At 39.1% G+C, this 17,038-nt stretch overlaps 1 protein-coding gene across 1 annotated transcript in view; it reads right to left on the bottom strand.

The window, feature by feature from the left end:
• DNAH7 (dynein axonemal heavy chain 7) overlaps window positions 1-17,038 on the bottom strand; it is a 224,376-nt gene that overhangs the window by 63,386 nt on the left and 143,952 nt on the right. The window contains exons 47-48 of the mRNA XM_058548598.1: window positions 11,615-11,778; window positions 4,422-4,576 (exon numbers count right to left, since the gene is read on the bottom strand). Coding sequence (XP_058404581.1) covers window positions 4,422-4,576; window positions 11,615-11,778 — 319 coding nt within the window. The remainder of the gene's footprint in view (window positions 1-4,421; window positions 4,577-11,614; window positions 11,779-17,038) is intronic.

Below are 17,038 nucleotides of genomic sequence, written 5' to 3' on the forward strand. Positions count from 1 at the left end.
GGAAAGCAAAACTGAGAATCCAAAAACATGGCTGCTGATATCTTTGAGTAGGCAGATCATCTCACTCAAAACAGTTTCCCTTAGCAACAGAAATATAAAGATAACCAAGCATTCTTTTCCTATTTCTTTTGCACTTAGGACATTAACTGATATCAGTTTTTTTTATTACAAATTACCTACCTTATCCTAAGTGAGACTTCAAATTAATAGGAAAAAAATCTTCTGCATATTATGTTCCACTATGGAGCATATCGTATTCAAAGTAGAGTCAACAAACAATTACTGAGCACCTCCTGGTGACTCCCAAAGAGTTTGGAGGTGAGAAGCACACAGTTATGTAGACAATCATAAGGGCAATACTAGAAATTTGTAAATGCTTCAGTACTGGCACTTCACTGGACAGGGCAAGAGAGATGACTCAGAAGAGAGGTGTCTGAGCTCTATCGTAAAGGGTAACGTGTAAAGGAATCCACCACATGGCTGGGAAGCACAGACGAAAGCTGAGAGAGGACACAACGCCACGCTGTCATAGGTACTGCCTGTTCCTGTGTGTCCCGCCCCCATCTCCCAACCCTCATCACACATGGAGCCTCTCTCCCTCTTTACACCAACAAGCTCCCAGAAGGCACAGACCAAGTCTGTCTTGTTCATGCTGCGTTTTCAGTGGCACGTGGTGGTCGCAAAATAAATATCTGTTGGGTGAATGAATGAACTAACAAATGAGCAACTGTAAGGAACACTCAACCAGAAGTAGTTCCCATCCCTGATACGTTATGTCAAGGGGGAGAGAAAGTAAAGTGCTAGGAGATAAGATAAAAGTAAGGAAGGCTCAGATAGGATAGATGTTGCTCTTAATGAAGATTTTTTTTTCATAGTTGGTGGAAACCCACTAAAAGCTCTTCTATACAAGTTGATTTCTTTTTTAAAAATCTAAAATTTCATCTTTATTTTTTCGGCTTTATTGAGGTATGAACAAATTGATTTATCAGCAATATTTATATGATTAATATCCTATGCACACCTTATCCACTGGTGTGGATAATACAGATGTACCTTTATTTTCTAGAACGTTGGATTTCAAACTTTTTTTTTTTAAGCGACAGGACACTTTTTTCAAAGAGGATCTTATCTTTTTTTTTTTTATTTTTTGTTTATTGCAGTAACATTGGTTTACAACATTGTAAAAATTTCAGGTGTACATCATTATACTTCTATTTCTGCATAGATTACATCATGTTCACCACCCAAATACTAATTACAACCCATCACCACACACATGTACCGAATTATCCTTTCGCCCTCCTCCCTCCCCCCTTCCCCTCTGGTAACCACCAATCCAATCTCTGTCTCTATGTGTTTGTCTATTGTTGTTATTATCTACTACTTAATGAAGGAAATCATACGGTATTTGACCTTCTCCCTCTGACTTATTTCACTTTGCATAATACCCTCAATGTCCATCCATATTGTCACAAATGGCTGGATTTCATCGTTTCTTATGGCTGAGTAGTATTCCATTGTGTATATATACCACAGCTTCTTTATCCATTCTTCCCTTGATGGGCACTTAGGTTGCTTCCAAGTCTTGGCTATTGTGAATAATGCTGCAATGAACACAGAGGTGCATGTATCTTTACGCATTGGTGTTTTCAAGTTCTTTGGATAAATACCCAGCAGCGGAATAGCTGGATCATATGGTAGTTCTATCCTTGATTTTTTGAGGAATCTCCATACTGTTTTCCATAGTGGCTGCACCAGTTTGCACTCCCACCAGCAGTGTATGAGAGTTCCCTTCTCTCCACATCCAAAGAGGATCTTATCTTAAAACTCAATGTAAACAAAGGAAAGGGAGGCTTGCTCTGGTTGGAGCAGGGGCAGGTGGGTGAAGAAGGCAAAGACCTCTGCCTTCTCGTGCCTTCTCGACCCAGGCTGCCTGCGAGGGATTACAGATCAAAAGCCTCTGTCCTTGAATAGGCCAATAGCCAAAGATAACTTCTTGAGTGGAAGAGGCTTTAACTGCTTCTGTTTTAAAACTGTAACAGTAACCGATTCTTGTACTTGACGGTTAAATATAAAAATAGTTACAAGATCTGCCATCTGTTTCTCTATGGTAGATTTAAAACTTTCCACTTCTCTCTGATGATCCGTGTTAGAACGCATTGTAAATAATCATTATCCATTTTAAAAGTATTCATTCTGAAAAGTAGGTTAAAGCCCCTGTGAATGACAGAGTGAGCACTGGACGAAGGCACAAGACTCGGGGACTAGTTGCAGCACTCCCCTTAACTAGGCAAATGGTCCTGGTAACCAACATTCTCTAGCACCTCACTTACCCATTAATAAAATGAAGTGGTTGGAATTACTATTGGATTTCAAAATTTTATGGCCACAACTCCAAGTAAGAAATATATTTTAAATCTTGATCCTGTACACACATGTGCATGTAGAACTTTAAAATTTCATGAAATAATGCTTATCTTTACTCCATGCTATGCAGTCTAATATTTTCCATTTTCTTCTACTGCATTTCATTTAAAAATGCTGGTCATGACCCACTAAGTTGGTTTTCTCTCCCACAGTTGTGACTCATAGTTTGAAAAACACTATACAGACTGCCTCTATGGCCCTTTCCTCTCTAAAATGATGCAATACTGACACCTATGCGACTGAGATCACAGAAATCTTCAGAATGTCAAGCACATGGTAGATGCTCAATTATCTGTAATTGTTTTTTACTGTGTTAAGGAACTTATTTGAATATTTAAGTCAAATTAAGTAATTTTAATTACTTAAGGTGTTAATTTCTTCAAGAAATCTTCTGATTCCTCTGAATTCTCATAGTTCATCATCTGTGCCTTTCTTAGTATACTAGTATAATTAAATATAAACTAATACAATTAAAAGGTAATACACGTAAACTACATAGTAAATCTCCAACCAAAAAACAACATACATTGAGCTTATCAAACACTGCTGTAAGCACCCAAGTACGGTAATTCACTTCTTCCTCACACTATATGGTCCAAATACAGATGGGAAGACTGAGTCTCAGAAAGGTCACTGACCCAAGCACTGAGTAACAGAGGCAGGCACTCTATTCCAGAGCCAGTGCAGCCACCCACAACAGCACAGTGGTGCTAATAAAGGTTAGTGAGGTGTGTCCACTTTCTGTGTTTATTACAGTTAGTTACATATATTGTCTGATCCCGTCTATCAAACAAGCAAGATGTTTGATAGTACAGATCATGTTCCCCCTCCTTCTGTAACTCCTCCATCACCACACTATACTCTAAGAACACCAGTTAGCTGACTGAAATACCACTTGTGTGTGTCTGCGTCCATATACATAAACACAAGATTTCATATGTAGACTTAGATTTTTTTCATTTCATGCTTACTCTGAGAGAACCTAAAATTGTAACTAATATTTTAAAGGCTAACTCATTATTAACATGCAAAAACAAAATGTCTGTAGGACTACTTTGTATCTCTATTACGATTCTTCCACGCAGTCCTAGCTCTAATAGCCACTAGGCTTTGCTACACTTGTCCTGGGGCTAAATATGTTGTACTTTCATAATGTTACATTTATTTGGTCAAGTAAGTAGTCAAAATTTGATAGGTAACATAGATTTAAAATGTAACTAATAACCCCAATTTACTCAAATCATAAGTATTTTGTTTTGTTTTGATAAATGTGGCATGTGCATAGAGCTTTATTAAAAAATCCTTGTCATGTTTCTAATCTCTCCATTGTAAATGGCAGATCTTAGTCAGCCATGTAAAATGTGTACTCACTTCTCGGCCACTTTTGTAGGGTAAGTCAAGAGAAGAATAAATGGATAACTGGACTAATAACGTGTTAAAATACTTTTGGGTGGGCCAGCCCGGTGGCATAGTGGTTAAGTTCATGAGCTCCGCTTCGGCGGCCCAGGGTTTCCAGGTTTGGATCCCGGGTGTGGACCTACCCACCGCTTATCAAGCCATGCTGTGGCAGGCGTCCCACATATAAAGTAGAGGAAGATGGGCACGGATGTTAGCCCAGGGCTAATCTTCCTCAGTAAAAAAAAAAGAAAAACATACTTTTGGCACATCAAGTGGCCCTTTTAATTGCAGAAGTGGAGTTATAATGAGAACTAAAGAATGGCAAAGAATAGACAAAAATTAAAACAGCTAAATTAAAGGAAGCATCACAAATGAATCTTGAGACAAAGAAAACGTCCTAACCTGCTGGAACTATAATCCCTAAAGTTCTCACTTGATTAATTATCAATAAATAATGAAAGACATTAACAAAGTCATGATTTAAGATGAGTCTGACACAAATATCTTTTTAAAAAACAAGCAACCTACATTGTTTTGGGTGAATCGTGCCCTCCCCACGCATTCGCATAATGTACGCTTGTTATTCAACTACATACCAGGGGTACCAAACTGGATGCAATTTTCCAGAGTCCTGGCATAGTCAGGATCACTTAATTTAATTAGATGGAGGCTATTGGCTTTTTCCATGTTCTTGACCCATTTATTAGCCTGACTTTGAGGATCTATCATCAAAGGCCACCTTCTTGCATTCCTGAAAGGGAGAAGAAAGAAGATGTTGGTCAAAGCTATGATTCATCTCTGTGCTATTGGATCACGCACATACCATTTTCTTACAGTTTATGCTTCATAGTAATATTTTACTTTTTAACTTATTATGAGAAACTATGCTCATGAAGCAGAGACATTTACATTGAGCAGGCTACTAGAATGGCAACTACAAAAACCACGTGGCAAACTTAACACAACCTCTTTTACTCCTTTTGGGAAATTACAACGCTCTAAATGTTAAATTACGTTTCTAAAAATATTTGCTGCTCTTGCTAACTGGGTCACAATGACAACATCAAGAGTATTGGAAATGCGGGTTCTTCACTGGGCGTGGCCATTGATCACGCATGTGACCTTGGGCAGGTCACTTCACTCCTTCAGCTTCCCTCTGCTGTCATCTGTGCAACAGAGAAAGAGAAAGGATTGAGACATCGGGTCTCTCTTTGAAATCTGGACCATTCAAGATATAATCGTCCAAAAAAAAGGTGAAAAGCATAATTTCATATCATCTAACCATCATAATAGCTGTGGACCCTTAAGTGTTCACACAATTGTTGACCCAGTACTTGTTTCAAACACTTGTATATTTAATGTCATATAGGTAGCTCACTATTTCTTTGCCTAGCGATTGTGAGCTTGTTACGGACAGAAATATATTCTCTGAAAGTCAGGGTTTTTGCACTATATAAGAGCTCATACTTATCGCTTTACTCTTACTCATCCCCCTTTTACGATAAGAACGAGAACAGTGAACCATGAGGCACCCAGGTTATTTTCCAGCATGTTGTGAGGTCACAGAGTTAACCAGTATCTGCCATCACCATATGGTATCCAACCATATAGCTTTCTACCTTGTGTGAAATGTAATCAGTGTTAAGATTTGTTCTTTTTCTTTCTCTTCGAAGCTTCAGGAAACACTAGCCATGATTCTGGCCAATTTCCTAAAGATACTGTCACACTCTTTAAAAGTGAACAGAGCAAATTCACGCAGAGCATCAGAAGAGCAGGAGGAGAAAATAAAAGGTTACTGGGGCTGGAACAGGATAATATATTCAATTCAATCTCATTATAACATGAATTTAGAATTTCATTGGATAATTTGTCCCCTCAAATGGAAGTAATCAAATTTTTTTAGCATATAACTTAGAGTTGGATACAAAACATGTAGTTTATATAGTAAAGAAGATAGTCTTGTCCTCCAATATCAGCATTATATAATGGATTTCTTGGCTTGGCTGCCATAACAAAGTACCACAGACTGTCTTAAACAACAGAAATCTATTTTCTCACAGCTCTGGAGGCTGGAAGCCCAAGATCAGGGCGCCAGCAGATTGAGTTTCTCCAGAGGCCTCTTGCCTTGGCTTGCAAACACAGCTCGCTTGCCGTGTCCTCACCTGATCTTTGCTCTGTCTGCACATCCGCAGTGTCTCTTCCTCTTCTTATAAGGACACCAGTTGTAATGGTTTAGGGCTCTACCCTATGACCTCATTTAACTTTAATTACCTCCTTAAAGGCCCTATCTCCACAGGCAGTCACACTGGGGTTATGTCTTCAACATACGAATGGGGGGGAACAACTCAGTTCATTCTGTTTAGGAAGAAATGAGACCAAAAGACTACTGTAATATCTTAGATGCAATCAACTAATACAAAAGAGAATCATATCCACAAGAAACTAAAGGGAGTGAGAAGGGAAACTAGAATGGAATAAAACTTATAAATATGTAAAAGTTTCATTCTGTCACATTTTAGAAATATTTTTAAGTGTGGAGGATTATGTGTCAGTGTTAGACGGCATTTATGCTTCCCTAAAGAAATTGAATGACTCACTCTCCCTTCTGTTGCTTCCACATTTTTTAGCCACAATACCCATGTTCATGATGGTTTTTTGTCCAAAATGCACTTCTTCCCCATTCTTTCATATTCAAGTCCTGCTCATGTTTCAAGGTTGCTTGAACACTATGAACTCCATAAAGTCGGTCTTGATCTCCTTTCTCTCTGAACTTCTTTAGCAATTCATCCACATTACACTTATGGTGCTTTCATATAATGATAATATTCTATTATGATAATATTCTATTATTAATTCTATATTTTTGGTGTGTGTGAGAGGAAGATCAGCCCTGAGCTAACATCCATGGCAATACTCCTCTTTTTTCTTTGCTGAGGAAGACTGGCCCTGAGCTAACATCCGTGCCCATCTTTCTCCACTTTATGTGGGACGCCGCCACAGCATGGCCTGACAAGCAGTGCATGGGTGTGCACCCGGGATCCGAACCCGGGTGGCCAGCAGCGGAGCGCACGCACTTAACTGCTACGCCACAGGGCCGGCCCTTAGTTCTGTAATTTCTTAACTGCATCACCCAACTAAATTGTGTACTCTTTGAGGGAAGAGTCCATGCTGATTCTTTATCCTTTTTTCCTAGATCAAATAAAGTTTGCATACGATAATCTATTGAAATAAAAATAGCAAAAAACATCTGACAAACACCATGCAAGCTAACTCATTCTAAAAATTGACATTTTCTAAGAGCTCATCCTGCATGGAGAATACTGGTCCAAAGAACACTGTCTCAAAATCAGGGGAAAGGACTTCTGGTGCTGAACAAGCTGGGCTAAACCCATTATAGCCTATCTCTTCCACCGATTACGATGAAAAATTCTGGGTAAAATACAAAGAGCAACTACTTGCAGATTCTAAAAAGTAAATAACAACAAGTGAATGGGAGGAAAGTTAAAACTTGAGGAATGACCAATCAGGGGGTGGTGAGTTTCTTGTGTGTTTTGGGGGTTTTTTTCTTCTTATCTTCTGGCGTTGATCTGAGAATAGGCCTAGAGGGGAACTGTGCAGGAGGCACAAGCAACAGAAACTCTCACTAGAGGACTGAGAAATGATCACGTGTGAGCCAGAGAGTGTGGGGGGAAATGCACGTTTCGTTTTTCTCTCTCTTTTTTCTCTTCTGTCCAGGCCCCCAGGTCAACTCCAGCCACAGAACTGTAATCCCATGGCAGAAGCAGTGGTGGCGAGTCACCTAAAACACTGAGAGAAAACCCATCTCCCTGGAGAGCAGACTGGAAAAGGGGCCTCTGCTGTGCGTCGAGTGTAAGGGTGTCTTAGTCTCTCAGGCTGCTGTAACAAATGACCATGGACTGGGTGGCTTAGATAACAAACATTTGTTTCTCACAGTTCTGGAGGCTGGAAGGATAACGTTTCCAAACAAATTGTGCTGGAACAAATAGCTATTCATATTCTCTGTCTCTCTCTCTCCACACATTTTTTTTTTTATATGTGTATAAATGTATATATATATCTACACACAAAAAATATATAAATAGATATATATTTACACACATACACAGATACTGTTCCATACCCAGTTAAGAACTGTATCAAATTTTTTTTCCCCATATAACACCCTCAATATAACATCTTTTGATTCAAAAACAGGAAAATGTTATGACTTTAGTTTACAGTATTTTCTTTTAAAGATTAGGGTTTCCAGGCTGGCCCAGTGGGGTAGTGGTTAAGTTCCCGTGCTCCACTTTGGCAGCCTGAGGTTCACAGTTTCGGATCCCTGGCGCAGACCTACACACCATTCATCAAGACATGCTGTGGTGGCATCCCACATACAAAATAGAGGAAGATTGGCACAGATGTTAGCTCAGGGCTAATCTTCCTCACCAAAAAAAAAAAAAAAGATTAAGGCTTCCATAGAATATCATATCAGATGAATAAAATTTCAAAGGAGATATTCTTCAGGGTAGGTAGAAAAGAATGTACTGGTTTTTAAAAATACATATAACAACAATTATTGTGGAGAGCTATATGCAACACACATTGGTTTAAATAGCTTCACTCTTTGGATGAATATAAATCCTGAATTTGAAATAAACAAGTGCTGTGTTTATTGTTTACTTCCTCTTCACCATTATTTTGCATTATTTTTTGACAAGACAACGTTTTTCTCCACGCAATCTTCTCTCTTACTTCTTCCACCAAACAGTCTTGAAGCCAGAAATGCTTTAAAACCGGTGGTTCCCAAATGGAAATTGAATTTTTATAACACTCAGCATTCCAAGTTTTAATAGTGTTTGTTCTTTTGTTAGTTCTTTGTTCCTTTTGTTAGTTCTTTTGTTTGTCTAGAGAGGATTGTTATTTGGTGCTCTCTTGAGTTTGTGAAAAATACAGACTTCCAACAGTGATAATACATGTTCACAGTTGTATGCATGGAAGGACACAGAATTTAAATATACAACAGTGGTGCATGTCAAAGAGTTTTGCTGTTTTCCTCTTTACACACATAAAAGTAGATAAAACCAGAGAAGGAAAGGTAGATGTTCCTGTCAGTTACTATTGCTGCTGAAATAAACCTAATTTATCTGACTCCTATAGAAACGAAAACTTAAAGACATTTTTAAAAAGCAGAGTTATATTAGATACTTACCTGATCTACTTACCAAGTTGTTAAACAGTCCTAATACTTTCCCCATGAAATGTTCAGATACAATCCAATTACATTTACTGTTATCACTAGCCCTTGAAATTCTGATTAGCCAAGGACTTTCAGCTGTCAATAGCTCCAAACGTTAATTATATTCTAAGTTGTCCAAATTGTATAGATTCTTCCAGTTTCCCTAAATAATCGACTCCTCACTTAGCCAAGATAGTATGTGAAAGGCACTTAGTACAGTATTAGGTCCTCAGTAAGTGCTCCATATGAGGTATTATCATTATTAAGCAAGTATCTCTAGGGAATGGAAGAACGCACGATGCCAGGAAATAAGATTCTCATCTGATACTTCAAAAGGATCACCTTAAACCTATTTACTGAAACCTCTCAATAAAAGATGACCAAAATACATTGACAAAATAAGCCAAGAATGAAAAATGTTAATATTTTCTTCTTAGTAGAGTCGCTACCATAACTTCTTGTTAATATTTGAACATTTTTACAAACAAAGAGCAAAAATATATGGGTTATGGCTCATTAACACCGTTTTCTACCTCTCCCTCTCCTGCAATGTGAGTTTGTTGTCTTGAAAAATAATCACTGAAAGGTTTAGAATCTTAAAAGGAGAAATATTCATCAATAGTTCTGTTGTTATTGAAATATGACTGGACCCAAAAGAAAGCGTACATTTATTTGCTAGAAAATAAGATGCAATTTAGCTTCCAGTGGATATAATGGATACAGATGTCCTGCTAGGTGGAACAAACGTGTGTAAATTGCAAATCAAAACAATAAAGACATAACTACCACTATGTGGGGCATGACCAACGATACTCACAAGTGCTTGGGAAGAGCCAAGTGTTTTTTCTGAGAAGGAAACAACAGGAACAACAATAACGAAAACACCAAAACTCTGACTATTCTTTAGGCTGAAGTTAATTGGTCCAGTTGGGCCAAAGTCAATGTAAAAGATGGACTTCTAACCTTGCAGAAACCTCCCCTATGTGTCAATATCCAATGCGTGCTCTCACACTGAACCCCAGCACAAACTGTGCCCCCTCCTTGTTAACTAATTCAACAACAAACCGGTTGCCATCCTGGGCTTGTTAAAAGGCACTTAAAAATCTGTTTTAGCTGCAAACTAATGCAGATATTTATCATTTACCTAGATTCTCCAGTTTCTCTTCTGGATTAATTCAGATTATCACAGCAGAGTATCCAGTACTCAATTTTAGTCCCCCAAAGAAAAGCTTTGTAATCTTTTCTCTAAATCAACAAAATAATTAAATTTAAGTTTAGTTCCTGAAAAAGTTGGTCTCTCTAAGTATGATTTACTTAGATAAAAAATGAGAACTATATGACACAGCTTTTCTTTTCTGCTTTAGTTACCAGAAAGCTTTGACCTTAATTCAGGGCTCAGCTGAAAGGATTAGCTTGTCTCAAGTACCTAGTAGTAACTAGTAGTAACTATTACTTTAACTTCCCCTAGGTGGTCTCATCAGAGTTTATTTTGTTTTACATTATATTCAAATTGCACATACCTCAAATCCCTATAGAATAATTCAGCAAATAAATGCTAAAGAAATCTATCTGTTAGGATCATTTGTCAAGCAGTAAAGAAATGTGTTCGCCAGAGTTTTAATTTATGGAATAATTTTCATAAATAGTACACACAAAAAATTTAAGAATAACTAGTCTTCACATGTAGTGGTTAATTCTATTTTAACAATTCACATGCCTCAGCCATTTTACTTTAAGTTAAGTACTATCATATCGGTTACTATTTCAGTAGTAAACTAACAACTAATCAAAATAGTCATGTAATTCAGAACTGAACATTTCCTACTGATGGTTTACCTACGCTATTCCCAACACGCTAAAACCTCCAGGAAGACTAGCCCATAGATAAAAGGTCCGTGGTAATGTGAACTTGGAAATAACACAATTGATGATAGTCCTCACACTGGGGCAGGCTGAAGTCCTTGGCTTCTGGGAGGTAAGACTTGGAGGAAAGGTAAGGCTGAAGGAGCCTCCAGTATTCTCCCAGCTCAGTCTTCATGGGACTTATCTACTAACCCGGAGATTCCAGAAAAAGCAGCCACTGGCCACTGTCTTGAAAGCCCCAATCAGCCCAGGACCCAGAAGTGTATCCATATCATTTAAGCTGGTCCCACACCCAGCAGGGACTAACAGAGTTTAGAACACTCAAACCCATCACCACCAACAACCCACTGCTGCACCTTTCATTAACCTGCAACCCCAAAGCCCTGTATTTTATGAGAATAAAAAGTTTGGACTTACTTATGGTAGGGTATTGCTCTGTTTGCTAAAAATTGATTAAAAATTAAGCAAATGTCATCTGGGTTTAGTTTGTTTACTACCGTCTCCAATACTTACTATTCCAATATTAGTATGAAAGGAAAGTGATTATTCACATTTAATCTAGCTAAGAAAGTAAAATTTTGTCTTCAATACTATAAACGTTTATTAGCTATAATTGTTAAAAAGGTGCACAGATACATAAATCTACTGATTAATAGAGATAATTTGTGAGAAAAATATTTTCCTTACATTATGATGATCCCGTTATCAATGGAAAATGAGTCAGAAGGTAACCCAGCAATATTCCAGGCTCGAATTGTCACCGCTTCTCCCAGGATACTCATAAGGGAATAATCATCGGAGCAGGGGATATCTCTTCCTTTGCATAAATTTGTCCACTCCTTGGTTTGGTTCTTTAAGACACACATAGAAAGATATAAAAACGAGGCTGGAGATTACCAAATGAATACTTTGTATACTCTTTGATTACACTTTATTCATTGAGTCAACAAACCATTATTGAAACTCTACCTCAAAAGTGATTTGTGGTTATCAGATTTTTTCAAATAAAATGATAATTTAGAAGGTCCATTATGTATTCAACTGAAAATTAATTATATCCAATGTTAAGATAAAGTTTAGATAGATCACTTAATAGTAAAGTCAGACTTTTGTATCTGGAAAAAATAATTGCCAATTATTTTTCTAAAGCTTCACTTGACAAAGAAGTTGGAGACCACCATGTTTTTCTACATATTTTCTTTAAATTACAAGTATCCAGCAAACCTTAATACAATATTATGTTATAAAAGTAAATCCAATTTGAATTGGGAGGGACACAGAAAACATTTGTTTCTGGCTCGCACATGCCCTGGGGGAGGTACCATGGCAGGGCTATTAGGCACCAAGGATCAGGGCATATATTGGAGTTTGGGATACCCCATCTGGGGCAAAGTTTGCTAGGATGCTTCAAGCCCAGGTTCACACTCAGAAAGTCAGAAGTCAAGGTCCAATTTGAGGTTACAGATCAAAGAATTCAGAAATAGTGAAAGACAAGACCAGAGAGAAAATAGATTAGGAAGAGACATGGGGAAGGTGGATATACATGGTGTTGGTACCAGCCTGTGGGCAGATCAGGATGCTGTGTGTGTGAAGCGGTGCTGGTGGAGAGGGCATGGTGGGTGCTGCCATCTCCCTCAGATTCCTATTGAGTAGATTCGACCAACATTCCCTTAGGTCTGCACACAAAGGCCATGACAGTTTGGGGAGAGTTGATGACTTTCATAACTTGATTAACCAGTTATTTTGTAGAATGCCCCACAATTGGGTCTGTATGACGTTCCCTCATGATTCAATTCAGGTTTTGCAACTGTGGCAGGAATATCATAGAAATGATGTTGTGTTCTCACTGCATTCCATCAATGGTACATGATTTCAAATTGTTCATTTATTGATGATGGTTTATATCACTTGATTGAGGTGTCTGCCAGGCTGCTGTCTCATAATTATATGATCTTAGGTGTGATTAAAGCTTCTTTGGATGGTGGGACACAACACAAAGACATTCAGACAGATGAAAGGCAGAACTCTTTGTTACTCACAGCTCCAAACAAGAGAAAGCTGCCACGCAGGAGGTTGCGCCTGGATACGGGGTAACAACAAGGCAGATCTGTGGCAGGCAGTTTATAAACGGTAAGCACAGTGGGGTGGGGTGAGCTAGGCTTCGTGGGCTTCCTGGGGACTGGGTATTTTGAATAATCCCACAGGCACAAGGAAGAAGGGGCCTTCCCTTCTGGGTGTTAGGTACCTGGCGGCCTCTGGAAGTTGGGTACATGCCTACTGTTCCCCAGGAGTATTAGAGCCTGACAAGGGAAATGGTTGGGGTGAGGCTTAGCAAACTGCCCATGAAAGGGAATTCACAGTTTTTAATCATGATTCAAAACTGAGTGAAGACAGCACTTGTGAAATATTGTATTACAGCTTCTCCACTGCTAACTTGCTCTTTTCCTCTTTCCTTTTGTAACTAATCAGCATTTGGGGGGAAGATACTTTGTAACTACGTAAATATTCTGGGTCAGGCACTCATTTTTGAAATTTATTAATTTATGTCTGTATAGATTTATCTTTTCCTACTTTTTGTCTCTCTTGTTTATTGAGGTATAATTGACATATAACACTATATTAGTTTCAGGTATACAACATAATGATTCGATATTTGTAAATATTGTGAAATGATCACCACAATAAATCTAGTTAACATCCGTCACCATATATAGTTACAGAATTTTTTTCCTATGATGAGAAATTTTAAGATCTATTCTCTTAGTAACTTTCAAATATACAATACAGTATTATTAACTATAGTCACCATGCTGTACATCTCATGACTTATTTATTTTATAATTGGAAGTTTGTACCTTTTGACCCCCTTCACCCATTTTGCCCACATCTTTTCCTATTTTATTCAATGAGTTATAATAGTTACCATCATTATTTATTGCTGATTTGGCCAGTGAGAGTACTTTTAAGCTAAATTCTATGTCTTTTTGACATGTCCCTATCATTCTTTGGGCACTTCCTTACTCTTGCTCAAAAAAGATATTTCAGGCTTACCTTATAGCGAAGTCCAGGCTAACCAAGGATAATCTTCCTATTTTAAGTTCAGCTGATTAGCAACCTTAATTGCATCTGCCAAGTCCCTTTGCCATGTAATGTAACATATTCACAGGTATAACACTAGAGGGCAAACACTGGGGGTAAGATCTCGCCTCACATGAGTACTTAATAACTGTCATCGGGCTTTTCTGTTTGGTTTGGTTTGGTTGTTGATGTCAGGAACAGGTGGCATGGCTCTATAGGGAGGAGGGGCAGAGAGCATTTCCACTTTGGATTCTGCCTCCTAGTACACAGTCCCTACTGGCATGTTTTGATTTCTTTGTTGTCATGCTATAGTTGGCCTGCAGACTCTTAGGGAGGTCTGCAGGTTTTCTCAGATATAACTTGCTGCTGGAGTAGGCATGACAGCCAATAACATGAGGAAGAAGAGAAAATGAAAGCAACAGTTGCTATGGAATGCTGTTTATAGTTGACAGTATGTTATCACAGATAAATTCTGGATTAAAAATTAAAGTGGCTCTGTAAGGGTGTAGCAGCAGAGAATAACTGAAATAAAAATGAGGGACTCTGAAGAAGCATCTCAAAATATAAGCCAAAATAAACTAACTAAAAAATCCATCATCACAAAAACAGTTTTGCCTTTGATTATTAGCAGGGAAAGGTCATTAGAAAATTTAGATTATTCAACTCCAGGGCTTGTATGTCCTCACAGCACTGTAGGAGTCTGTTTTGGAGACTGGCACGGGCATTGCAGTTGAATTACTGCGGGCCCAGGTATCCTAGGAGAATTGGACTTTTCTATGTTTCATTTATGATGAGTACCAGAAACTTTACAAGGGGGTTGATGAGTAACTGACAACTGCACAGATTGAAGCTTGAAGGGAGGTGGTCCAGCTATTTATCGAGGGGTCTTGGTATCCTGGGACTTTGATGTTAGAAAAGAACCAAGATTTTGTCTTAGTTGGGTTTCCTAGAAGCATACTCTGAGAGGAAGATTTATGTGATTTATTAAGGAATGGATGCCAGGGGAAGCACAAGAAGGATGGAGAAGAAGCCAATAAAAGGTGAGGGATCTGCCAAAGTTCCGCAGCATGGCTTCAGCTTGATCCTACAGAAACTGTAAGTTATTCCTTGCAGTGGTCCCAACCAGAAGGAAGGAGACGGACTCTCATGCCCCCACCTCTGTCAGTCATTCAGTAGGCCTGAGCCAGAGGGAAGTAAATTCCCAGGCAATTCTAGCTCTCCAAGCATTGGGCAAAGTGGGTTCTAAGAACCCAAGGGAAGACTGCCAAAAAAAGAGACAGGTGCTGGTTGTTGGCCACGAAAACACAGGAAGCGAGGAAGGGATCCGGGCAGAGCACTGAAGTTGCTGCTATAACCCTTATGCTTAGAACTGAATGGGAAACTTTTGATGGGGTGTGAACTGCCAGCTGCCCTGACCAGAGAGAAACAGGTAAAAGAGAGAAGGTGATGGAGTAGGACTCAGAGAATGAATTCACAGGAAGGAACAGTGACATTCGAGACTTGTTAAGAAAAGTATAGCCTAGGTTGCCATAGTGAAGAAAGGGGGGATAAAACTGCCTTCAAGCCTCCATGGAGATAAGCTGGGATGGGATGACATGGCTACTTGAATCAGGGGTGGCGACAGTGGACGTAAGTTCACAGAAAGAGCTATGAGCTTTGGTTGTATCTTGTGTCTACCTTGAAGTGTCGCTTTGCTTCTGTCATTAAATTCCAAGGTCTTGGTTCTGGACCTCAACGCTCCCTTGAAGCATTTGTGTGGTGGTCTGACTGGCAGCCCCCACTCTGGTAGAAGCAAGTGACTGCTGTGTCAGCAAATGCAGCGCCTTGAAATGAGTCTGTCTGAGGGGGTCGGGTTGGGAGGAATGGTACTGGCTGGTATACTTTCAGCATGGCACTGGAACACTAAACAGGAGCCAGTGCGGACACCCAGGGGTATACTGGGAGCCAACAGAGAAGGGTAAGGGTGGCTGCGACTACTTCTTCCATTGTTCCAAGTTGATGTAGGAGAGAAGAAAGAGCGCTAAATTAGGATTTGGGTGACTACAAGTGTCATTCCTGCTGTCATTAACCATCTGTGTGGCTCTGAGCAACTCTCTTAATCTTTAAAAGTCTCAGTCTCTGAAATTGTCGAGCAAACAAGTCCATTACTAGCTAAATAGTGTCATGTTAAATGTTAATTATTTGAACTACAAGATGTTAGTGCCATAACTGTAGACAGTCATTCAAAGATACAAGTGAAAAGGCAAAGCTAAGAGGAATATGAAGGTCGTGCACCAGGATGGGGGCTACCAGAACCCAAAAGACTAAAGACAGAAGTGCCATTTATGTGAGGATTTTAAACCCCGTCTGGTTAAAAACAATCAAACAAATCAAAACAGTGGCCATTAAGAATCAAGTCCACTTAAGAGAAAGCCCCAACGTTAAGTGAAGTTCAACTGAGACCACGTGCAAGCAAATGCTTTGTCAGATGACAAAGGTGAGTTATTCACTCCTTCTCTCTTTGCTTCACACGAGAAGGTATTGCCAAATGTTTGAAATTTCTCTCTCCTCTGTACCTTCTTTTTTTTTTTTTTTTTCAGTTCTTTTAATTTTTCTAAAGTTCTCCTCCTGCTTTGACAGGGCCATGTCCTGGGTTGGATTCCAGTTTAATTTTCCTAAGGAGAGCTGAAGACTATGCTGGGTCCCGCTCAGGAAGGGACGGAAGAGTGGAAGAAAAATGCAGGGAGGAGAAATAGGGTTAGGAGTTGGATCAGGGAGAAGCAGACAAGCAGAATCCATCAAAGGGGTGGGAACTCACAGCAGGGAAGTCGGCGTTGGTTTTCTAAGGAAAGAGCTGCTTCTCAGTTGGGTTTCAGGCAGCCTCACCTTTTCCTCCCGTAAAGCTTTCGTCTCTGAAGTGATTTGGAAATGATTTATTATTGAGACTCGTAGGGAGTAGCTGATTAAACCCACACACGTACCAAAAAAAATCCTGATACCTTTATACTTGTTTAGGAACTGAATTTTATCGTCAGGGACTACCATCTCACTACA

Source organism: Diceros bicornis, chromosome 10 (genome assembly GCF_020826845.1).
Source record: "Diceros bicornis minor isolate mBicDic1 chromosome 10, mDicBic1.mat.cur, whole genome shotgun sequence".
NCBI lineage: Eukaryota > Metazoa > Chordata > Mammalia > Perissodactyla > Rhinocerotidae > Diceros > Diceros bicornis.